This window comes from Suncus etruscus, chromosome 7 (assembly GCF_024139225.1).
Source record: "Suncus etruscus isolate mSunEtr1 chromosome 7, mSunEtr1.pri.cur, whole genome shotgun sequence".
NCBI classification, from domain to species: Eukaryota; Metazoa; Chordata; class Mammalia; order Eulipotyphla; family Soricidae; genus Suncus; species Suncus etruscus.
In genome coordinates this window covers 29700835-29727709 of record NC_064854.1, presented here as the reverse complement: position 1 = coordinate 29727709, position 26875 = coordinate 29700835, and the positions used below count along the sequence as shown (strand labels likewise).

The 26875-nt window shown below is 34.2% G+C and overlaps 1 protein-coding gene and 1 non-coding gene across 3 annotated transcripts in view; one reads left to right on the top strand and one right to left on the bottom strand.

The window, feature by feature from the left end:
• The window catches only part of GPR158 (G protein-coupled receptor 158), a 351447-nt gene that overhangs the window by 12023 nt on the left and 312549 nt on the right, over positions 1–26875 (bottom strand). For both annotated transcript variants that reach the window (XM_049777750.1, XM_049777751.1), the window contains exons 7-8: positions 23753–23991; positions 5073–5211 (exon numbers count right to left, since the gene is read on the bottom strand). In XM_049777750.1, the coding sequence (XP_049633707.1) occupies positions 5073–5211; positions 23753–23991 (378 nt within the window). The remainder of the gene's footprint in view (positions 1–5072; positions 5212–23752; positions 23992–26875) is intronic.
• On the top strand, positions 6808–6937 carry LOC126014627 (small nucleolar RNA SNORA3/SNORA45 family). Its single transcript, XR_007497638.1, has one exon. It is a non-coding gene; the product is annotated as a small nucleolar RNA SNORA3/SNORA45 family (small nucleolar RNA).

Below are 26875 nucleotides of genomic sequence, written 5' to 3'. Positions count from 1 at the left end.
TCTCTAAGAAAGTGATTATGCCTACCTGCCTGAATATGACTGAATATTCACATTATTTATGGATGAGATATTTTTGATATGGTTTATGTTGGACCAGGGAAGATATTTTTAAGCCAGTGAAACAGCATCATCATATTCAATAACAAGCTAAAGCTTCTATGGCATAAACTTGAAGTATAGAAGCAATAAAAAATGTTCCCTAAGACAATAATACAATCCCGGTCAGCAGAGGCCATTTCCAATACTGGAGCAGACAGTTACATCAAAGGAGATGGATTTAGAGGCTAAAAGCATCTTAATGTACAGGGAATTTCTATTTCAAATGCCAACACAAGGGAACTTTAAACTAGTCTAACAATATGTAGAATGGAGATTGGATGTATGCATTTTAAATTAAAACAGCTTATCTTCAAAAATAATTTGAAGCATATTGATATGGATTAGCTTTTAAATGATTTCTGGGTTTTATATATTCCATTTACGACTAGAAATATCTGGGAAAATTGGGTTTTATAGAAATTTTAGAGCTATATTTTTTAAAGAATGTTTTAACTTTTAAAAATAGGTTTAAAAGTCAGGAACCTAGGGATATTTGAAAACCAAAGTTAAGAATAAAAGCAAACTGTTTAAAAGTCTTACACTTTTCCAAAGGTTTGCTTTATGCTTGAGACTAAAAATAAGTAAAGGATTAGAACAGAATGGGCAAAATGTCTTTTATGCTATTTGCCACTCTAGAACCTAATCTTTACAGTTTATTTTTGTTCCACCTGACAATTTGGTAACAATGAAAGTAACTGGGCATAACTTTTATAGCTATATATTTAGATAAAGCAATAGATTTTACTTGTACATATACATGTATGCATGTATACTTACATGTATTTATATTTAAGTGGACAAGAAATAAATCTGATTGACAGAACATTTATTTGTTTGTTTTGAGGCCACACTCAGCAGTGCTCAGCAATTACTTCTGGTTCTGCTCTCAGGAATCACTGCTAGTGGGCTCAAGGGAATCATATAGAATGCTGGGATTGAGCCCAGCTTGACCACCTGCAAAACAAGCACCCTACATGCCGTTCAGCCTTGACAGAATTTTTTTTTTAATTTTTATTGTGACCAAAGTGCATTACAAATCTTTCACTGCATCGTTTATGGTACATAGTGAAAATGAATGAGGGGCATTCCCACCACCAGTGCTGTCCTCCCTTTGCCCCTGTTCCCAGTATGCATTCCATATCTCCCTCCTCTACCCCCAGTATGCTAGTGCAACTGGTCTCCACTTTACAGCTTGTTGTAGATTGAGCATCTATTCCACTGTCGTTGGAGATAAAAAGGATAAGAAAAAGGGGAGAAAAAAATTGGTGACAACTACCAAAAAAAGAAAGAAGAGAGAGAAAAAAAAGAAAAGAAAATGGAAGAAAAAAAGAAAAAATGGACCCGGCAAATAAAAATAAAAATAAATCTTTAAATAATAACAAGAGTGGAAAAGAATGAGAAAAGTGGAAGAAAAAAAAGAAGGAAAATAAAGTCAAAAACTAAGAAATCAAAACAAAACAAGAAAAAGTATGGGTGCTGGAGTGGTAGGGTTTGGCGTTTCCCCCACTTTTTTTTTTGCATAGGTACAGTAGGCACTGGGGAATATTTTTGTTGATGTTCAATATTTTATTCAGAAAAAGTTTGCTAGGTTGATTCCAGCTGTTAAGCCATTGTATTTATTCTTAAATTGTATTAATATTGAAACCATAGAACATATAAATTCAGTTCTTATACAAAAATGTCTAGATGATTTATTGCTATATCTTACTCTCTACTTATTTTTTATTTTATTGTTCAATTATTATTTTTTAGTTTGGGGGCCATATGTGATACTTGGGATCAAATAGGGCTCAGCTATATACAAAGTAAGTACCTTTATCCTTGTACATTCTAATGATGCTTTTAAAATCAGTGCTCTGTAGATTTTACTGTGCTAAATTACAACACTATACTATGTCATACAAACTAATTTTCCAGGAGGAAATGGCTAGTTTCCTCTGATTCTTTGAAGTTAGTGAATCACAATCTAATCCAATCTGAAATATTGAAACTGGAAAAGTAGGGTTACTCATCCAGATGTGAAATGCGACTTCTATTATCAGACCTGGATTGAGGGCCAGGGTGGATTCTATGGTCAATTTTGTGTGGAAAATTCTGGTTTAATAATATTAATAGGTCTCTGTACAACTAGACTTCTTGGTAAGGTTATTTGTACTATCACATTTCTAAAAGGTACCTATCAAATGCAGGGTCATAAGTATATGCATTCATAAGACACAATTAAAAGTGATATTTCAAATACCCCACAGTGCTTAATTTGGGGACTTCTTAGATTAGGAGTTCATGTTTTTATTTATCAGTTATATTTTTCCACAATAATCTTCTATTATTTTATTAATGGATCATTTTAAAAGTTCAGATAAAGGTAATAAATTATGGCTTAACCGGTTGAAGTACACTTTGCATGCAGGAGTCCTGCATTAGAAAACTCCCAATGCTACCTAAGCACTACCAGGAGAGACCTCTAAGTTCTGAATTAATAGTAGTTTCTGAGCACCACTGGGTGTGGCCCCAAAACAGGACAAAAGAAAACAAAAAGTTTTTTAAAAAAATAATTCATCTCACCAACTTCTGAGAGGAGTTGGGCAGACTAAAGCATGTTAAACGTTGATAAGAAAAAATTAACAATAAATTAGAACACAGAAAATCTTAAGATTATAAAATTATAGATCAATTTAGGTAACTGCTTTGAAGTTACCTAAGATTTCATTAATTAATTAATTAAGTTCTAAGAAAGGTAGTAGCTAATTGTAGGGCAGGGCCAGAACACAAGCCATGTCTTGCCGGGTAAACTACCTTCTAAGAACAGAAAACATTTAAGCTCATCTGTAATAAACTTTCTTACATGCTTATGATGCTTAAGTAAGTTGACTTGGTAATATGTAACTAATAACTAGTTTGTGGAAAGGCTGCTTGTTAGATCTTGACTTATACCTGTTTGGAATCCTAGAAACTGACAACAAAGCAGCATTTCTTGTGAGATGGTTCAGGTAGCCTGATAGTGCACTCTCAGAGCTTACTGTGCTCTGCACTGAGTGTCCATCCCCTTTCAGATACTTGACTCTGACCCAAACTAGAAAAATACTCTTTTTCACATTGATAATCTCCTACTGTACATTCCATTTTTCTCTTTTCCATTCTCTTTCTTTCTCTTTTCTATAATTGAAAAAGGTCAAAGCAAAGCTAAGAATCTCTTGTTCCTAAATACCTGACAAATTTTCCAGATTATAAAAATCTCCTTTACTTAAACGTTGAAATAGTTTGTGTCATACTTAACTTTAGTCTGCTCTCTTGCATCATCTAGGCCTGCAAATATTATTTTTGATTAATGATTCAAATGAGAAAATAAATACCCTGCAAAAATCCACAGATTCTTATCTTCTCACCCAATTCACAATATTTTAATACTCACATTAATATATATAGCACAGTAGTAATAATATTTAAAAATTTAATTTCATTATTAAATATACTCTAGTTTTTAGCATGTGAGAAGAAATTAGATAACATCTTTTGATTTCTTTCAAACTATAGGAGTCAGAGCTGGAGAGATAGCATGCAGCTGATTCAGGACTAATGGTGGTTCGAATCCTGGCATCCCATATGGTTTCCTGTGCCTGCCAGGAGCGATTTCTGAGTGCAGAGCCAGGAGTAACCCCTGAGTGTTACCGAGTGTGACCCCTCTCCCAAAAATCAAACTATAGGAGTCTATTCTTCCTTTGTTTTTACAGAGGTTTCAATACCATTTAAAAATTTAATATGCCATATTTAATATGTCAGACAAAAATTCTCAGAAGATAATTTATAGAAATGAAAAACAATATAAGCCACTTCCTTTCTGAATAGAGAGAAATGTTGATGCTAAAAATCAAAGGGGCCAGAGCAATAGTATTGTGGGTACGGCATTTGCATTACAGCATGCAGCTGACTGGAGTTCAATCCCAGCCATTCCATATCCCACCCCAACCATAAGGTCCGCCAGGAATGATTTCTGTGCGTAGAGCCAGGAGTAAGCTCTGAGCACTGTCGAGTTTAGCTCCCAAACCAAACCAAACCAAACCAAACAAAAATCAAAGGTCATTGGACCTGGGAGAAAGCTTAAGCAGTAGATTTCCTGGCTAGTATACATCAGGTCCTAAATTTGTTGCTTTGAGTTTGATTTCCAGCATGGGAGGGTCTCCCAAGCATCTCAAAGTATAACCCTGGTGTTCTCTGAGAACTGTTGGGTGTGACCTGGTGGATCTCAAGCACTACATTGATAAGCTCAAGCATAGAATTCTCAGGCTTACACAGTCAGGCCAAGCATCACCCAAGCATTGCTGGATTTCATCAAGATCAAAACCAAAAAGGATCATGCTATACATTTTACTATAGAGAATAACTGCAAAAATCTGATGCTGGGCCCGGAGAAATAGCACAGCGGCGTTTGCCTTGCAAGCAGCCGATCCAGGACCAAAGGTGGTTGGTTCGAATCCCAGTGTCCCATATGGTCCCCCGTGCCTGCCAGGAGCTATTTCTGAGCAGACAGCCAGGAGTAACCCCTGAGCATCGCCGGGTGTGGCCCAAAAACAAAACAAAACAAAAAAATCTGATGCTGACAAAAATCTCTTTTCAACACAAAAATGCAGTTTTTTTGGATAGCTTTTGATTTTGAGTACATAATTTACGAAGAACCAGCACATTAACCCTAAATAAAAACATAAACAATTTCTATACATCTGCTTTATAAAAATGTTTTGCTTTATATCCTCAGAACAAATGTGTACACATCATGACATGTAATATACAAGACAATCTCTAATTCGCTTAACATTGAATAACCTTCCAAACAAATGAAGGCAGTCAATTGATAAAATACTAACTTTTGTAAAGCTAACCATTTATATATCTTATCCAGTTTTTCTATTTAAATAAAATTGCAATACATCAGTAAAAAAAAAAAAACACATTTACTACCTCCAAAGAGCACTTGCCTAATTGTATGGAATATAGCAGAGATAATGAGCTCATTGTGAACTGCAACAGCCATGTAGCGTGGCTCATGAAATGCTGATGGGACTGTCCGCACTGCATAGCAGAGATAAACTCCCCACAAGAGGAATAAAAATTCAGCTGTGAGAACAACAAACAAAGAAAATAAACAAATTTCCATTAGTTTCATAGGTAAAGAAAAACCAAAATTTAATTTCTTTAGCATTTTCTGTCTACTCATAGAAATATAAATTTAGTTAGAAATAGGTATATACAGAAATGTCAAATATGAATATATGCAATATATTTACATTTTGTGGAATGCACATGTTTTTCAAAGGTATTCTTTGGGGTTTTTGTTTTGCATTGTTATATTTAAAACATTCATCATTTTAGGGAGGATCTCAATGTTTTATATTACTTAAAATTAAAAGAAATTTTAGTTTTAGCTCATAACCGACTTTTCCCGAAAAATCCTACAAAATAATGTCTATATCCCCAATTTAAGTCTAAGATGGTCACAAAGCATCTGAGTCCAAACAAAGCAACCTTTGGAACAAAATATTTGAGTTTTATAGTTTCTAGAAATATATTTTATTGAGTTGATATAGTAAATAAGGATATCCATGGTCATACATGGTTTTATAGCTGTTTGCTAAAAAAGGAGAGTATTTTATTTCATTAGTGAAGCACGATAGTTTTATTTTTTTTTTTTTTTACCTCCAACAAAATGGACTTAGAAAGATGTGAGGGAAGAGAAAGAGAGGAAGTGAATCTTCAAGAGTACATGCTCTTCTCCAGGGTGGATAAAGCAAACAAAGATACAAAAAATCAAGTCAGATATAAACGTATTCAATGGAGAACACAGGTATAAAGAGAAAGCCAAAATAATAATATTTTATAAGTGTATCATTATTAATTTCTTATTACTTCATGTCTCATCACACATGGCAGATATAATCTTTGTGTGGAATCTTACTGGGAATTCAGTAAGAGTCACAATCACTTGACTGTTGTTCCAATAAAGAAGTAAGCACAAAGAAGCAGCTAAAAAGAAAGCTGGCTATAGCCCTATCCACAGTAGCCCTGCATGCAATCTTCCAGGACTGATTGTCCACAGATAACCATATCAAGAGTTGTGGATATATCCTCAATAGAAACTACTGATCAAAGGTAAAATAATGCCTTTGGGACAAATGGGTGGATTTTGAGCACCTCTGGCACTGTGCTCAGGAAAACATGTGTTGCTAAGAACCAAAGAAGGGCTGGCCACATGCAAGGTAAGAGCCTTAAGATATGATCTATACCTTTGAAAAAGTGGAATGTAGCTGATTATGCTGATTAGTATTACACAAATTGGCATAATTATGCTAATCACGCTAAGAACAGTAGGTGGAATGTGAGGTGATTATGCTAAGAAAATAAGTCATGAAGTAAAACTGATCAAATGTTTTCATTCACATATGTAACATAAACATTAAACAAAATAACTGCTAAAACAATAAAAGTAACTCAGACTCGATGGAAGCATGGTGGTTGGTTACTACAGAGAAACAGGAAGGAAACTGAGGCAAGAATGGGGAGCAGGATCAGATTGATTGTGAGTTTCAGTAGCTAACATCAGAATTTCAATGCTAGGTGTGATGACTCTTACACAGAAGTGGGAAGCAATACTCCTGAAATGTTACAGTATTATAAACCAATATATCAATAAAATTTAATTTAAAAGGCCTTAGAGCTAACACTAGAGTCACATCCTGACACACTGCTTGTCCCAGCTTGCTAGAATTCTTGGAGTCAGTGTACTGATCATGATTCACTGGCAGAAGTAATCAATGCCCCATGAGTGACCAGGTAAGTAACATGCTCCTAAAAATACAGCTTTAGAATCACACTAAATCTGTTTGAATCCTAATTCAATTCCTAAAAAACATATTTAGTATTTTAACAAGGTGCCCTCTCTGGCTATTTTCCTTTTCTGGAAAATAAAGATAATAAATCTGCTAATTAAATTAAAGTGTATATATAGAAATAGCTATGAATTTCTTTATAGTAAATACTAAATTAAAAATGAGTAAATGGATGTTACATAAGACATCTGATATTTTTTTCAAATGGAACACTTCTAATATAACTAATTCTGACTAATAATTATTAAAATCCAATTTATTTTAGTGACATGACCTCATTGGACGATGCTATCTAATTAAGAAAGCTCTAATTTGGAGAAAACACTTCATCAAATGCATTACTCAGAGGTAACCTACGTGTATACTGAGACACTGATTTCCATTTCCATCTGCCAAAGTGTTTCACCTGCCAAAGTTTCAGCATATTTTTAATCAATATTTAAACACTAGGTAGTGTCGCAATTATTGAAACTCTCTCAAGTAAACACATCTGTCATGAGTTACTCTAAAATTCTGATGTGGCCAGATGCCAAAGGAAAAAAAAGATAAACCTCACTCAAAGCTCTCCAAAAGATTTATTAGAGGCCCCAATTATTCAGTACATTAGACACTTTGAATTTTGCTTCCAGGGAAGCTATTCTGAATCAAGAAAAGCAAATCCAGAAGTGCTGAGGTTCTCTCATTTAATTTTCTTTCTGAACACATATATTTCTCTCCGTGTACTGTGACTACTACTTTTAGGTTTGAAATCTCAGCACTGCCTTTCAGGGACACAGTTTTACTGTGATCTATTTTTCATATTCAGCATACCTCTCAAGAACAACAATTAGAATCCTTGCCTAAGCCTACCAGTTCATTCCTTACTGATTAAAATTTTTCCCACTAGTCAATTTTGAACCTGGATCATGCTATGTTAATACTCCATTTCTCCTAACAGTAATGAATTCATTTTTTCTGAAATTATATGACCCTTTTGATCATATATGATTCATTCAATTTTCCGTCACTACATTTGGGTAGTCATTCATATTTCTAGTAGGAGACTAACACATGGAGATATAGAATTCTGGGAATAAGGAAAGTACCCTCAAATGGATACTTAAATGCCACTGTAAATGGGTTCTTGCCAGGACAGCCAGTCATATTTTACCTCCAATATTGTGATGTCTGCCAGGTTCTAAGCTAGCTGCTTACATGGGCTAGCTTTCTTCTCCTGTATTTTTAGATTTCCTAGTTAGGCCCTGACTTGTCTAGTTTATAAGACTTCTTTCTTGGTCTTTATTGGGGAAGCATTCTATGCATCTTCACTCAGAAGTCTCCAGTAACTCTGATTTTATGATGCTTATCTTAACATCACTATTCCTCTGTGACATCATATTCTGTATATAACATAATCTCCCAATGTTCTTCAGTATGAGTTTGCTTTGGAAGTCTCAGTCCTTTTAACATGTCAAAGAATCATTTCTAAGTCTTTGCTTATATGATGGCTTAGACAAGAAATCTCTTCTTTCTCACTTTTACAAATGTAATCCAGAATTTCAATGTCTAATTCGGGTTTCATCTTTATCATACAGTCATTGGAAATGATTCTAACTTACCCTGAAATTTCTTCTAGGTTTTAGCTACATATAATACACAATGCAAAAACTAATACTATTACAATGTACTATAGATGTTAGTTACTCCCCTCTTTAAAGAATTATTATTCTTTGGGGCAAGATTTACATCTTTCAATTGTCCACACTGCTCATACTATAACAATACATAGATATGATTTGTTAAGTACTTGATGAATGAATAATGCTACTGACACTCATTATAATTTGTTTTGGGGCATCACATGTTGAAAATAAAAATACTATTTCATCACTTGTTACAGTATTTTTTATAATACAATTCTAAACATTCAAAGAAAAAAGTAGTTAGAAAGTTGATTAGAATATTACAATGGAAATTATATTAGAAAGACAAAATAAGATCTCATAATAGCTAAGCTGAACATTAAAATCATTTCATTAGCTATATCAAACAATATGCTGTAGTTGAAAAACAATTTATAATTCAAAGTACCAATTAAACCAAATATGATATTAAAAAAAGTTGTGCTTGGAAAAAAATTAGTTTCCTATAATTAATTTCAGACTACCACTGCAATTAGTAAAGAAAATATGCAGATGTTACCAAATTTTGCAGTGCTATTACGTGGGAGTTGAAATATGTGTCATGCTTCTGCCTTAGAAAATAATTCTGGTGTTAAGTGATTTTGATAGGAAGCATGAGCCTATTAAAAAGTGAATTGCATTTATATCATGAGATCCAATAGGGTTTTTGGAAAACTGGATATTCATTCTATGTTTTAATTGATAAGGAATAACAACCAGTTTAACAGTTAATTACTGTAGCCTTTTAAAAAGTAATATGTTAAAATGAAAGTAATTTCAAGTTATCTTTGCAGGAGGTTGGCTAAGCAAAAAGGAGATTTCAGATGACTTTTTGACACTAAAGATGCCTGGCCGATATGATCTCAGAGCACCCACAAAGGGAGAGAGAAATCAACTTCAAAGGGTCAGTGTCTCTTAAGCTGTGGCCCCCTGCTTTGGCCTGTTGGAAGGCATTTTTCTATTAATAACTTTATTTCCTCTTCTGGGCATCTTTAAAATTATTTTTACATGTCAAAAAGAGATAAGAGAAAAAGAATTTCAGTTTTCATTTTCAAGTGTTTCTTTGAAAGTCTTCCTTTTCCCTTTTAAGTCCCATTCACTTAATAAAAACCATCAAAGTAAACATGTTTTGCTTTTATTCTGACATTAGGGTGGACAACGCAAACATTATCTTTAAATATTAAATCAAACAGCTCAAGTTAATACTAAAGTCCTAGCACTGTAGAGTTCAATTGGTAAACAAAACAGTCAATGTCTGAGAATCTGAAATGCATTTTATTTGGTTAAAAATTATGAACAATTAAGAGAGTGATAGAGATTAAAACCATAAAAAGGATCCTTGGATAAGAATTTTAAAGCCTCAACTTATGGTCCAGGGGATACATTTATGAGGATGCTTGTAGCCACATAAGATGTGATTGGCGCCTTTTAGAGTTTGCTGAGAAGTGGTTTAATCAACCTGGACAGAAGATGGTTTTTAGTGTCTTTCAAACCCAGAAGTGGATGATCTGTTCCGCTTTCAGTTCTTAGAGAGTAACAAGCCACAGAGATGGGCAGAGATGGACTACAGGATGATCCCTACTGGTCAAACTGCTGAGTACTGCTTTGAACCTAGCAATAAATCCTCAATTTGTTGACAACAAAGCAGGGTCTGGATGCCATGTTGCCATGGTTTCTTACCAATATTTTGTAACTTTTATCTGTAGGCTGAGGTATTCTTTTGCTTATATCATAACAGATATATAGACAAAACTTGGAAATTTTTCATCTGACTGAAGAAATATTTTCAAAGTAAACAAATATTTGTAATTTAAACAACTAATATGCCTCTCTTAGTTGCTGTTAAAAGAGCTATACTTGAAAGCACTTTTTGTCCCATCAAGTTGGTTATTTTTGGTAAGGTTCTGTTTAATACAGTGAATATAGGCTTAAACGTATGTTATAACTGCAAAAGTAGGGGGTCGTCTTATACGCCAGAAAATATGGTATGAGTGCTTGAGTGAGAAATGATGTGTAGTACATATTAAGTAATAATATTAATCATTTAAACTATTTTTCATTCAGTGACTTAGTTACCACATTTAACTGCCTAGTGGTAATATATCTCATGACTTTTTCCTCTGAAAGTGAACTTCAATCCTATGGTAAATTATTTTTAAAAACTGTGCTTTTAAAATTGTACAATTAAAAAAATGTACATTATAGGACTGACAGTCAATCATGAATAACTTTGTAATTTTGATAAAAACAGAAATGCATGCACTAAAGTATTGTAAATCCTGGTGCCTCAATAAAAATGGTTAAAAAAAAATTTTTTTTTTGTTTTTGGGTCACACCCAGCAGCGCTCAGGGGTTACTCCTGGCTCTATGCTCAGAAAATCGCTCCTGATAGGCTCAGGGAACCATATGGGATGCTGGGATTTGAATCACCGACCTTCTGCATGCAAGGCAAATACCTTACCTCCATGCTATCTCTCCAGCCCCAAAATAACTTTTATTAAATTAAATTGGGGTACACTGCCATGCAGCAGAAAGATGACTAACTCAGGAGGAGAGGGTAGTCCAAGTCCCTGCCCTGCTAAAGCCACACCTATTGAATCCATCACCCAGGATCACCATTTTGATGATGGGCCCACTTCACCACCTCTCTAAGTTCTCTTCAGGTACACTAATAAGACCAAATTTCAGGTCTACCAGAGATTTCACCAGGGGGGTTGAGAGCAAATGCAGGCTCCCTTATCCTGTACCTTTCTTCTTCTTCTTCCAGGAAGCCAGGCAGCTGTAATCATGCCCACAGATGCAGTTATATATCCACGTGGGCAGCTCCATAGACATTTTTTCTTGAATGAGATATAAACAAAGCCATGAAAAAATCATAAGTACATGGGCCACATAGCAGAAAGCTGCCAAAGCCATATCTGCTGTATCCATCTCCCAGAATCACTGTTTTGCCAATGGCTCTGCCTTATCACCACCCTCTACAATTCCCTTCAGGGACATCAATCTGACCAAACTTCAGGACACACCAATTTAAGAGAATGGACAGCTAACAACAAGAGCTTACTAAATCTTCTGCGATTGTATGAATAAATTCATTGAAGATACAATAATTTTCTCAATTGTGCTAACAAGTAACAACTGTTGTGGAGCCTACAGTAGAAGGGATTCCATTATGTCACCCAGTGTTCAGGGTTCCATTTCCTGCTTCTAGCTTATTTCCATTTGCAAACTCTCACAGCTCTTTCACTGCTCTCTTATGGCTCTCAAGGCCATTAGAAACAATAAACACTACCCTGGGACACCTGGCCAAAGCAGATATCTTGTTAGGGCTAAGATTGCAGGAACTTTGGGAAGTTCCCTAGACATTAGCCAGTCAGTTTCAAGGATAACAGAATGAAGTAGTCTTTTGTTGAAAAACCCTCCATAAATTTGCTTGTAGTCCACAGGGTTGTCACCTCTCTGACAGGAGACCCTGGTTGGTCAGCTTGAAGCGGTGTGCTAGTAGAAAGAAATAAAGCTTTGCTTTGCTTTGTTTCAATTGTGTGGTCTTGTCCTTCTCATCCTGGACCCTAACACTGTACTTGATCCTTTTCTTTCTTTCTTTTTTTAAAAAAACTTTTTTTCTTCTTTTTTTTCTTTTTTCTTTCTATTCTTTTCCTTTAATACCTTTTAAGAATTGATATGATGGAAATTAAGCAAAGTCCAGGTACTTTGGGCCCATTCAAAATGGTGGATGAGAGAAGAGACCAGGAAGAAAGACTAGAATTAGACTTTGCAGAGCAGAGGGTCAATGCCAAGCCTGCAAAAATTATCTTCCAGTAATGTTTTGTCTATTTTCTTATTCCTGCCATGTGTCTTTGTGCTGTTTGGGAGTTAGAACTGGAGTTATTTATTGCTTTTAACAAGATGCATTTAAAGTTCAAATCCTTTCTTAGAGGCACACAGAATACAAGTTATTTGCTTTTACTTGGGTTAAAAACACATTTTTTGAAGAATAAGCTTGACCACTGACTCATTTTAGAAAGATTGTAGAGCTTTGTTAAAAAATTATCCTTTTCAGCTATGGTTATTTATCAATAGTATAGACAAAGAGAAATGATGAATTATATTATGTCAACCTTATTCTTTTTGTGTCATTTATGTTTGGGAAATTAAAGAAATGGTAATGTTCATATTAACTTTCCTGAGGACATTGCATGGCCACTAAGAGAGAATTCTGAGACAATGAGAAAATACTCTGCTGTTGAGGATTAAATGATCTCTTTCTCATTACTATAATCACCACAGCTTTTAATAAGTAAAAGTTCTTAACTTGCTATGACTGTGGAAAGGGGTCGCAGACAGCTTTTGAAAAAGGAAAAACCACAAATCTTTCTGCTCCATTCTCTCTAATGTCAGTGGGAATGAGAGAGAAAGTAGGCTTTTCTCTTTATGCTTCCTGAAGCAATCTGAACTGGTGGACCATGAGGACACATTGAAATGTGCATTCTAAGTGGATTAGCAGCTTGTTATGTAAAGTATCACAGCCCTTTGAATAAAGAAAAAGATCTGCCTTCTTGAAAACTGACAGTCTAAGATATCTTTGCACAAGCAACAACAACAAAAGCATTTCTTCTTAACATGTTTTCCCTTCTCATAATTATAGGCCTTGGCAGGGGGCTAAATCATAGAAGGCTAAGCTCCTTAGAATAAATTGCGATTTTTTTCACAGACATCTCAATTACTCCCTCCCCCTCTCACCCCATGTTTTGGGTAACACCTTGCATGATCAGGGGTTATTCCTGGCTCTACATTCAGGAATTACTCTGGTGGTGCTCAATGGACCCTATGGGATGCTGGGGATTAATCCTATGTCAAACACATGGAAGGCAAACACTTGGCCTATTGAACTAAAGCTATGCCCCTAATTTTTTTTATTCCATACTTCTCAAGTGTTTTTCTAAAGCAATATACATTCAAAATATTTAACATTCAATTGGCACAAAATATATTAAAGTCAGTATAAAATTAAGGCACAAAATAAATTTATATAATAGTTTGCTCTAACCTTAGAATAACTGAAATAGCTGTTATTCAAAACATTGGTGGTAGGAAATAATACTGGGAAGAGTAGTGTACATTCAATAACTGAAACCCAACTACAAACATTTTTGTACCCACGGTACTTAAAGAAATTATTATAAAAATAAGTAAAAGAATTCTTTTCAAAAGATGTGGGAAAATGTAAATAAGAAATAAAAGCCACTTCAAGGAGCATTGCAGCAAGATCTTCAAATAGATTACATAACTTTCTTACCAGGTAGCCTATGATAATATCAATTTGATCAGGTTTTTATCTTTTTATTAAAATTTTAAAACACACTGAAAATTGATACTATAGACAAAAAATTATATTGTCTCAACTTTATCCTTTTGTTCCTTTTCTTTTTGCCATTCATTTGTTAACAGGTGATACATTGTGTATTAGGCTATGGTACATTAGAATAAAAGAAGATATATTTAAATTATTAGAATTAATATGAGCTAGATGAAGAGGAAATTTCATTTATTTTCTCCAGTGCTTGGTGAGTGCTTATATCATAGTTCACCTGTCAAAATGTAGCACAATTTTCTAAAGTAATTATGTCTTTAGATTCTTAGAAACAATTGCCAATTTAGAATTTCTCTACACAACTCAGTAATAGAGTTAATATATTCTTTTTAGTTTCTTTTAATCTTTGGCATACAACTAAATTACTATTATACTGCCTGTTTTATGTACTTAAAATATAACAGGAAAAAGGGAAACAAAAATTATGTGAATAAAAATGACAAAGGCCAAGACTTTTCTATTGTGAAAACATTCCCTGTGAAATTCATAGAAATATATTCATATTTTTGAACAGTGGGGAAATCAATGTTGGAACTTTCCACCAATGTACAAATATTTTAATATTCCCAAAAGAAATGTGAACTGAAGCTACTATGTTTTATTGTGCCTTAGATTTTTGTCTCTGTTCTGTCCTCATCTTTGGGAATAAGATATATAACAAGGAATGGTAAGGCACCCAGTAGTTACATAACCAAATATCTCATACGTATCTGATAAACTTGTCACAATCAGAGCTACACAAAGCTCTTAATTCATAGAAAAGTTGCTGTGGGGAATAGAATTAGTTCATAAAACTGAAGATGAGAAGTATTCTATCAGTGAGATAGAGAGATATACAGAATAATAGAGAGAAACCAAAGCCTGATAGGATTCTAATATAATTCCTGTGCTAGGTTTATTTAACTTTATTTTAAATTACATACCTTTTAATTCACATCAGATTATCAACACCTTATTTCTGGAAAAAAATTAAACCTTTCAGGACTTATCTAGATCTGCACAGGTTTAGCCATAAAATATAAATCTATTTTTCTCTGATGTTACCATTTGTCACTTTCTGCAACCTGGTTTTTTGGGGGAGGTGAGATGAGATTGCACCCACTTAGTGCAACTCGTCTTGGCCATAGGTATTGGTTCAGTATGTTAAGTATGTGATTAAAAATGTAGTTAGAAATTAACTGCTAATTAAAAAAAATGAACTATAGTGCTACTCTTGCTCATATTTATGTATTCCAAATGTGGAAACTCTACATTGGAGGATTTTACCCTTGAGCTCTAATTCTAGCAGGTGGCCAATATTGGATGATTTTACCAGCAAGCTCTAATTCAAGAGGTGGCCTTCCAGAAATGCTCAATGGAGCAAGGAAAACCTCTTCAACAAGTGGTGTTGGCAGAACTGGTTAGCCACTTGCAAAAAGTGAACTCAGAACCCCAGCTAACACCGTGTATGAAGATAAAATCCAAATGGATTAAAGACCTTGATATTAGACCTGAAACCATAGGTATATAGAACAATATAGGTAAAACTCTCCAAACAAGTGGAAGCAGAGATAAACAGACAGGAATATATTAAGCTGAGAAGCTTCTGCACCTCAAAGGAAATAAAACCTAGGATACAAGAGTCACCCACCTACTGAGAGAAAGTATTCACCTAATACTCATCAGATAAGAGGCTAATATCAAAAATATACAAGGCATTGACAAAACTTTACAAGAAAAAGACATTTAATTCCATCAAAAATGGGGAGAAGAAATGAACAGATACTTCCTCAAAGAAGAAATACAAATGGCCAAAAGACACATGAAAAGATGCTCCATGTAACTAATCATCAGGGAGATGAAAATCAAAAAAAAACAATGAGGCATCATCTCACACCACAGACACTGGCACATATCACAAAGAACAAGAACAATCAGTGCTGGCAGGGATGTGGAGAGAAAGGAACTTTCATTCACTACTGGTAGGAATGCCATCTAGTCTAGCTTTTAGGGAAAACAATATGGATATTCCTAAAAAACTGGAAATTGAACTCCCATATGACCCAGCTATAACCACTCCTAGGGATATGCACGAGGAACACAACAATATAATTTAAAAATCCCTTCCTCACACCAATTTTCATTGCAGCACTATTTATAAAAGCCAGACTTTGGAAACAATTAAGATGCTCTTCAACAGATGAATGGCTAAAGAAACAGGTATATATACACAATAGAATATTATGCAGCCATCAGGAGAAATGAAGTCATGAAATTTTCCTATACATGGATGTACATGGAATCTATTATGCTGAGCAAAATAAGTCAGAGGGAGAGAGATAGACACAAAATAGTATCACTCATCTATGGGTTTTAAGAAAAATAAAAGACATTTTAAAATAATTCTCAGAGACAATAGAGATGAGGGTTGGAAGGTCCAGCTCATGATAGGAAGCGCACCACAAAGAGTAGTGAGTGCAGTTAGAGAAATAACCACATTGACAACTAACATAACAATGTGAATGAATGAGGGACGTAGAAAGCCTGTCTCAAATACAGGTGGGGAAGGAGGAGGGAGATTTGGGGCATTGACGATGGGAATGTCACACTGGTGAAGGGGGGTGTTCTTTATATAACTGAAATCCAACTACAATCATGTTTGCAATCATATTGTATAAATAAAGAATTTAAATAAAAAAAGAATAAAATGAAAAGTGATATTGTAAAAAAAGAAAGATGTGGTCTTCCTGACTCTACGGTGGAATGATAAAAGTTAATTGAGTCATGAGATCAAAATTTTATTTATTTGTCCAATTGTACCCACACATAAGGAATTCTTAGGGTAGCTAGCTAAGTTTAAACTTTTTAATAGGAGATATTTTATTGCTATTGTATAAAATCCTGATATGAATAAGTGAAGACCAATAAAACTACCAATAAAGATCTCTAGTTTTAGAAAAAAATAAATCTTCAAATTCTCTAATCAACATTTTTCAAAGTAAGAATTTTGATATTGTTATTCTCTCTTAATTCTTATTCAGGAGAATATCTTCTCAATCCTATCCCTTTCTTATTTATATAACAGGAAATAAGAAACTAAAACTAACTTAAAAAATGAAAAGTAATCAGCTTCATTCTACTACAATATTGTAAATGTGCTATGTAACATTTTTAAAGTTTTGGTTCTGATTTTCATGCCAGATTTACAACATTCCTGATACTTGACAGTAGAAGCCGAAAGTAGTAGTTTAACAGAGAATTAGCAATCTACTTTATATCATTGGCTCAAAAACACTGCAAATTTTGAACATACCCTTTCATGATTAAAATAAAATTGAGAGCAATGATTTAATTACTGGATTTTAAGCTTTCATAATTTTCCTCTCTGTCTAATTCTGACTATGGAACATACATGGGGAGCTGAGCTCTTTCTTTGCCTTTTTAGTAAGTTATTCTCAATTGCCTACCAATGAAAGAAATTTGTTAGGTACCTGGACATAGTAAGAACCAGCTAAGAAACATTGCAGAAGAATATATAGCTACTTGGTTGGGAGAAGAAAACAAGGTGTGGAGATGAAAGAATCCTTTCTTTTGCATTCAGTGACATATACATGATATGCTTAAACATTACTCAGAAAATTGAAAGCACTGAGTTATATTATGGTGACTGCTTCAAGTAGCACTGTATCACTTTGACTGGAGAGGTAGATGATTCTCAAAGAGTTATGACGTTTTAAGTTTTTACAGGAATTCTAATTTAAATGTATTCTAGGCTATCCATATTTAGATAAAAAAGACAGTCTTTAAAAAAGATTATTGGACCTATAAGATATTCCTACACTGACTAGCATTCCTCGTGGTAGAGTTGCAGTATTTGTGATTTCATTTTCTTTATTTACTTTACTTTACTTTATTTATTATTTATTTACTTTATTTACTTTACAATTTTTAAGCAAGCCAATAATAATCGAAAGATATGAACAGACAAATACAAGGTGGCTTCTGTAGGTTATTTTTATTCTGTATTTTTCCAAGTTTCTTTACACATGAAAGTGTATATAGGAATTTGGATATTTTTCTGAATTATTTTCTATTCCCATTTTCTCTATGAGAAACACTTGAGAAAAATCACCTATCTAAGCAGTTCTGAGTGCCAAGCAAGCACAGAATGGACCCAATCTTTACATTTCTGACCTATATTTCTAACCAGAGTTCTACTTCAGTGAAAAAGTAACATTATAGACGGTTCTTTAGTTTGTATTAAATTAGATTGTTTTTGATAAGTAACGCAGTTCTACAAGGCAAGTTGACCAACATATTAAAAATATTCCTTTTTGTTTTTCAAATTAATTCCTGACATTGAGTATATTTAGCTTCTTGAAAAAGATTTCCTATCTCAAAGTAAAACCTACTTTCTTCCCTTACCCCCTTGCATAAAAATTATTTCTCTTAGGGGCTGGAGTGATAGTGCAGTGATAGGATTTTTACCTTGCACACAGCTGACTCAGGAGAGAAATTGGCTTGATCTCAGGCATCCCATATGGTCCACCAAGCCAGGAGCGATTTCTGAGTGCATAACCAGGAGTAACCCCTGAGCGTCATTGGGTGTGGCCCCAAAACAAAAAAACATATTTCTTTTCAGGAGGCAAGGAATAATTAGCTTTTAGTTCCTTTTAAGCTATCTAAAGATATATGAATTTATTTCTGAATATAAAAATCAAATGGAAAAAATACTTGTAGGAATATATAAAGTGATATGCTACCAAATAGAAAGCATTATATTTGGTGAGGATAAAAATATCTTCATGCTACTATGCTGAAAGATAAATGAAATTGTAATATGTTGGAAGATAAATAAAGGAAACTGCAATAGGGCAATATGGAAAAAATTATAGCAACCACATAACTAATTTTTCAAGATATTCCACATTTTAAATGTTAGTTGTTATATAACGTGTCATGACTTTTTTGATTTATTTTATTTGGGCTATACTTGGTGGTGCTCACAGCTTACTCCTGGCTCTGAACTCAGGGATCACTCCTGGTGGGTTAGGGACCATATGGAAAGCTAAAGATTAAACCTGATTGGCCTAACCCATACAAGATCAGCACCTAACCACTGTGCTATCACAATAGGTCCTGACATTTCTTTAAAAAACTATCTCTCTGTAGGAAAAGTTTTTTTTTTATTGGCTCTATGGTGTTCTGATAGCTGTTAGTGGGAGTTAACAAAAATCAATGACTGGGAGTTAACAAAAATACCAAAGAAAAATACTAAACCAACAATAACAACAACAACAACAAAGTTAACTTTGTTTTACCTTTTGGTTTCTATACCCTATAACTAATTTTAACCTTCTTAGAAACTCTGATATTATTAACAGTTTTTTAATATAATTTTAGCTCTTACCTCTTCAACCTTGCTACTTTCTCACCTTATTCCAAAAAAAAAGAACAAACAAACAAAACAAAACAAAACACTATGATCCTGCCATCATAATAAGTAACTTCTCTCAGCTTCTTTTTACCTCCTTTCTATAAAGGTGACCTGGATACTGACCTCCACACCATATTCTTGGAGCCCTTTGAAGTTTGAGTCTTAATTCTTTTTTATATTGCCTTCTTCAGGGTTGAGATGCGAGCTTGGGGTTCTCTTTTGTCCTCTCTGTCTCCTTCACCAATATTATCAAGAATTTAATGCCCATATTTTCCATAGTTCTCTTATTTTTATTTGACAGATTTACTATCTGCTAAATGTTCTCTCTGGAGAAAAGTAGAATTCAGTGGCAGTAAGTCATAAGAAAAGTAGTCTATGATACTAACGAACTATTATAGAAAAAGTAATCTAAAAATAAGCTAAAGGATAAATTCTTGGTCAAAATGAAAAAGTTATCAATAATTGATTTATTGATAAGTGGGAGGTAAGGATTTTATTTTGTATATTTTTTCATTGAATTTCAGTCATGCAATTTCTGTCTCTCCTCTAATCTCTTTAAGCACTGTTACTGAAAGGGTACCATGCATATTACTTTAGGATGCATCACTTTAGGAATTTTAGATGATGGAAAAATAAAAAACAGTCACTGTATATAAAAGAATAGATGTTGGATGAATTTGTAACTGGTGGAATTAGTGTTATCTAGACAAGGTAAGAATGAGCAGGAATAATATGAGTATATGTGAACACCATAAATATATATAATCTATGAGAACACCATAATATATTACTAAATATATGTGAAAAAACAAATAGGTAAGAATTGAAACACGCTTCTATCTGATAGTGCCTATTTAATGTTTAAATACAAGTCATAAAAGAGAAAAAAGACAAGGACAGCTTGAAGAGAGTAAGAAAGGAAGCAAGACTTGACAATCATAGCAAAGAATATGTTAGTAATGAATCAAGAAAATGAAATTGCTATGCAAAGAGCACATCTGTGTTAAGTAATAATATTAAGTTCATGTGGCCACTTTCTTTGTGCCAGTAGTTCTATGGTTTAAAATTACATCACAATCACCTGAAGGGTCTGGTCACATTGAAGATTGCTTGAAGATTCTGGGCATGCTCCATTCAAGATATTTGATGGAGGAAATTTGGAGGCAGGTCCAAGAATCTTCCTTTTCTAACACATCCCCAGATGTTACTGGTTTTGAGATCACACAAAACTACTGTCCTCTGTCTTTCTTCATTCTAAAAATTCCAACTCTAAAGACCCAGACTTTGATAACTAAAACAGTACATTAAAGTAATTTAGAACCAACTTACTGATTCATCATCTCACTTTCTTGGTTCTCTAAATTTCTATAACATGTTTCCAGGCTCACAGTAAACTTTTGAGCACTTCACAATGTATTTTAGTTGGAGATGGCTCAAAGAGTGGTAGCATATACTAATACAGCACATGTGGGAGCCCTGGTTTGATCCCTGGTTCCAAAGAATTCCCCAAACACAGCTGGGTATGAACCCAAACCAAAAATACAACAAATTCTAACATGTCTCATTCCAAGTTGGACATTTCCTCCTTAATCCCCATTTGTTTCTATCGATCATTGCTGTATTAGTATTAAATTGTTTATTTACACTTCTTTCCATTAATCTAAATAATATCAGTGACTCAAATGACTTTTATAAATATTCTTAGGCACAAAAAATGAAATATTTGGGGGGAAACCACACCTGGAGGTGCTTAGGGTGCTATTTCCATCCCCTAGTTCAATCTGCCTACGCTCTGGAGACCATATGGTTCTGGACATCAAATTCAGGTCTCCAGCATGCAAAGTATGAACTCTCCAGCCTGTTGAGCTATTTCTCTCAGCTCTGAAAATAAAACTGTAAGATGTCTCAAATATCTCTCAAAACCAATGTGTATAAAATCAAAGAAAGGTCAGGCAAGTAGGCAATACTTTCTTTATTCCCACTGAGCATTATGCCATTTGTATTAAAAAATAAATATAGTAGTATTTTCATAGTATTTTAATAAAATGTTTCTTGGGGCTGTAGCAGTGGCGCAGCGGTAGGATGTTTTTTGCCTTGCATGCAGCTGAGCTAGGAAAGACTGCGGTTCTATCCCCTGCTCCCCTCAAGCCAGGAGTGATTTCTGAGTGCATAGCCAGGAGTAATGCCTGGGCATCACTGGGTGTGGCCAAACAAAACAAAAAAAAAAAAAGAAAACGTTTCTTTTTGAGGGAGAGTCGCAACTGGTAGTGCGGTGACGCTAGAGGTAAGGCATCTGCCTTGCAAGCGCTAGCCTAGGACGGACCTTGGCTCCATTCCCCGGTGTCCCATATGGTCCCCCCAAGCCAGGAGTAACCCCCGAGTGTCAATGAGTGTGGCTCTAAAACAAAACAAAACAAAAACAAAAACAAAAAATTATTAAGGGTTTCTTCTATTATATATTTTTATATACAGACCAAAATAATAATTATTTCTTTTTAATTTGGCTCTCTGCTTTATCTTCAGATGTTGATATCATTATCTACAGCTGTGAATCTACTGATACCTTCTTTGATATTGATCAAAGTATGATTGGCTCTGCAAATATGTAGAATTTTAACTATAATCATTATACCATTCCCTCTTTATATAACATTGCTTTACATTACATTTATACATTAGGTATATAGAATTATTAAAAATCTTGTCTGGGAGCCAGAGTGATAGCACAGAGGGTAGGAAGTTTGCCTTACACGTGGTCAACTTACATATATTCAATCCCCAGCATATGTTTTATGTTTTATTCTGGAAAAGTATTGTTCTATATGAATTGTAAACTAAATAAACATTTATAGCTTCTACCAGATACTAAATATGAACATTAGACCAATAATAGCCAAATCTAGACAATACAAAAATAGAGTTTGAGAGGTTAAACAAGGGATAAGGTTCTTTGCTTTGCATGTGGCAGAATCAGGTTCAAAACTCTGATACCTGAGCACAAACGGGTATGACCCAAATCCTATCTACCTTAAACAAAGAAGGGAGCAACTAATTTCTTGACCACTCATGTAATTATTTATTTTAATCTATTTTGTGAGTGGTCAAGTGACCCCAATAGTATTCTGGCTCACTCTTGTTTTACTAGGAATATGGGGCTCCCATATAGAAAACATGTACTACAGCCCTTTAAGCCATATCCTTGATCCTCATGTGCTTATTTTTATATAAGTAAGATAAAGCCAAGATTTTCCTGTGACTTACCAAGGGAAACAACAAGAAAATTTTTTCTTTCTCTGCTTTTTACTTTTGTATCTTTGGAGACCTACCTAAAAATAACATCATATTAATTATAGAAAAATTCTATGAATTCTTTTTATAAAAACAAAAATGTAAAAAGAAACCAAAACTGAAGTGGAGGCTAGAGAACTAAAGAACTAAAGCTGAAGAACACAAGCCATGATTGTTTGATTATTCATTAAGAATACACCTGAAATTCCACCAGTTATAGACCTACTGGGCCCCTCCTCCAATTCTATTTTATAAATTAAAAAACACTAAAATCCTAAACTTTCTAGAAATAATATGTCTTTGAACCAAGTTATCATCTGGCTTTTCCAAGTTCTGCAGTTTCTTTGCCATACATTACCCTCACACAAAATGGCTTCATTTCTGTGTAATAATATCTCTTCATAGACCTTCTAGTAAATTATCTTTAGAATATTAATTAGAAATTGTGTAGAATAAATCATTACATGTTGTCCTACATACCAACTTTGAAATATTTAGGAACTAAACCAATCACACACACACAAACACAAGATTTTCTAGAAAACACTCAGAGAACAGGGGATTGCACATCAAGTGGAACACATACATTGGGGAGAAAGCTTGTATGAAGAAGTTGCCTCTTTTACTTCCTTTCTCTGTTCTTGAATACAGTTTCTTTTTGTTTGGTTGGTTTGGGGGTCATATATGGCAGTTCTCAGGGGTTATTCCTGGCTTTGCACTCAGGAATCACTCTTGGTAGTCTCAGAGGATACCTGGGATTGAAACCAAGTCAGCTGCATGCAAGGCAAGTGCCCTACCCACTGACTATTGCTCCAGCCCCTTGATTAACAAAGTACATACCTTTGAAAAAGAATGAAAACTTCCAGAAAAAGTTTACATTCACGTGTCATTGCAGGGGATTTTCATATAATTTTACCCAAATCATATTATGTGAAATTATTTTTAGGCTTCATGAAAAATTTTAGCAAATTTCCAAGGAAGCCCATTTATTCCCAGTAAAAGAACAGGACAAGCACACAAAAGAGGAACCACATACCAACTGCTGTCATGTAATCCCAGCGTTCAATGAGGCACATATTGAAGATGAGGTGATCAGATGTTTGCCCTTGGCCAATAAGTGACATCTGCCTCTCCAAATTCTGGCAAACTGATGATGTCCAGCCAACAAGAAACCAAAATACTACCAAGAGTATCACTGCTAGCATCCTCATAACTCGTCCACCAGTCATATAGGGACTTCGTTGGGCTGTTCGTGAGAGAAACACCTTCAAAACCCTGGAAGAGCAACACATCAAAATGTGAAAGCAAACCTAACACTCAGAACCTAAAGTTCTAAATCAGATCACTTTTCTAGCTGGGATTTAGAACTACCAAAACCCATTTCTGTAATTTTAACATGAGAAAAACTGAGACTCTACTGCACATACTTTCATTGAATTTTATTCCATTTTCTCTTTCAACAGCAGAACACATTCTTGCATTGAGACCTGCAAATTGATGGTTTTGTGTGTGTGTGTGTGTGTGTGTGTGTGTGTGTGTGTGTGTGTGTGTGTATGTGTGATTGTATAGTGAAATTCATGAGAGCAGTTCTCAAAATTAGTACAAGGCAAGTAGTGAAACTTTAAATATTATCCTGAGGCAAAAAAACATTGGGGATTCAGGTATGTGACTCAACTGGGAGAGCACATGCCTTTCATGTTCTAGCCCTAGTGGGTAAATGTTGCCCTTGAGTGGCCCTAGTGGCTCTCAAGCTCTATGATATGTGCTGCCTCCAAAAAAATCACTAAAACAAAAACCAATCAAACAAAAACCCTTCCTTGAATGTGTTGTATTTTAATAGTATTATGTCACCAAAAGGCATTTTCTGTTTTCTGAAAATATGAAATTTTATAGAAACTATGTTTGTAGTCTATTTTGTTATTTTAAAAATTAATAATGAAATAATGAAAGGAATATTTAAGTACAGGAGCCACTGGACAAAATCACTACAATAAGGAAAAGACTAGGATGATTAGTGAGAAATGTAGCATCTTTCACATTTTTTGTATTGTCATATGACAACAAAATCAATAGCCATCTTTTAGAACTACTGTACTAAATGATATTTAAGAACCGTTGTATCTCCAGATACTGTGAAGACAAAAACCCAAGCTTATTCTAGGAATCCTCCCATCCACCAGTTTTAAAATTTCAATCCATAATGTTTTCAGCTGATTTTAATTCACTACATTCATTTATTCCAATGACTAGATTCTCAAAAGAGGGGTATACTAATTTTTTCTGATGTTCTATATTTTGGCTAGGATAGAAAAACCAAAAAACAATTGTCCAAAATTTTAGCTTGACTTAATTGGAACATCTCAAATATAATATAATGAACAAATAGATGTAGATGTTTAAAATCTGATCAAAAGATTGCAAATAACAACAATACAAAACAGCACAAATTGTATATTACTAATAAGTCCAGTAACTCATCAGAATAAATGGTACTTAGACCTTTGTGAAAATCAATAGGAAAACATGAAGGAACGTGGACAAGATATAGTGAGAGATTCTCGGTGAAGATATTACATAACCAAGTACAAAGTAAGAAAGAATATACACTTTTTCTTTAAGAAACCATGAGTAGAAAACTGTTTGGCAGAAGAATTTTGGTTTTCAGTACATAGGAACCACACAGTTTTCAGATTATTGCAAGAGTTTCTTTTTTTAAAAAAAGGCTGTGAAACAACCACTTCTTCAGGGAAAATTAGCTATGATTTATATTTCTCATTCCGTAGTCAAAATGTAGAAAGCCATTTATTTTTCTGGTACTTAAAGATATTTACAATCCCCACTGAAAAGCTAAATCTTAAAGAGAACTAAAAATAGATTCGTTAAATAACTGCTTTTCAAATATTTCAATCAGACGAATTTCTCTTTTTCAACCAGATGAAATTTGTATGGTCCCAGTTTGGTAGCCTTTTAATGAAGAAATAACACTTAAAGATGATCAGAAACTCACTTAATTTCTAGATGACCCTTTGAGTATTGATTTTATAGTCTAATAAATAATAATGGCCACTGCTTCCATAATATTTCCAAAGAGGAAAACCAAATCAAATACTAGGTATTAGTACACAGTAATACAATTTTACACTTTAATTGACACATTTCAGAATATTGATTTTTGTACACTGGAATAAGATGAATTTCTATCATTGCCTGAAAACAAAATGAGAAAAGTGTACCATATCTTTAAGTAATATACTCATGGGGCTAGAGAACTAGTACAGTGACATAAGCCCTTGTCTTGCATATGACCTGGCTTCAATGCATGGCAACTCAAATGGTCACTTGAGAACTGCAAAGAGGGATAACTGAGCACAAAGCCAGGAGTAATCCTGAGCATCATCAAATATGCTGTCACCACACATCCAAAACAAAACAAAACTGTATAAAAGAAATCTGTGGGTATGCCCTTAGATAGAATATAACAGTAAAATTATATATACATATTATGCAGATTATTTTTCAAATGTTTTTTTCATAAAGAACTCCTCAGATAATTACCCGTTCAGATGGTTTCAGAAGGTTCAGAAGGAAAACATAAAAAAATACCAGAAGACATCGTTTATTCCTGACAACTTTAAGTTAGTACAGGGGTCTTGCCAGTGGACTCTTTCCTCTACCCCAAGAGCAGTTTTGAATTGTCTTTGATTGGATAAATAGACATCCAGCAAATAAATATGCTTAACTATTTGATTTGCATCTCCATGATGGTTAGTGATGTGGAGCATTTTTCATGTGCTTTTTGGCCAATTGTATCTTTTTTTTGAGGAAGTGTTTATTTATTTCTTCTCCCCATTTTTTGATGGGGTTAGATATTTTTCCTTGTTAAGCTTTGTCAGTACCTTGTATATCTTAGATATTAGCCCCTTATCAGATGTGTATTTGTGAATAGTTTCTACCATTCTGTGGGTGGCCTTTATATCCTAGTCACAATTTCCTTTGAGGTGCAGAAGCTTCTCAGCTTAATGTAGTCTCATCTGTTTATCTCTACTTCCACTGGTTGGGAGAGTGGTGGTTCTCTTTGATGATGCCTGTAGTCTCAATGTCATGGAGTGTTTTGCCTACATGTTGTTCTATATACCTGATGGTTTAGGTCTGATATCAA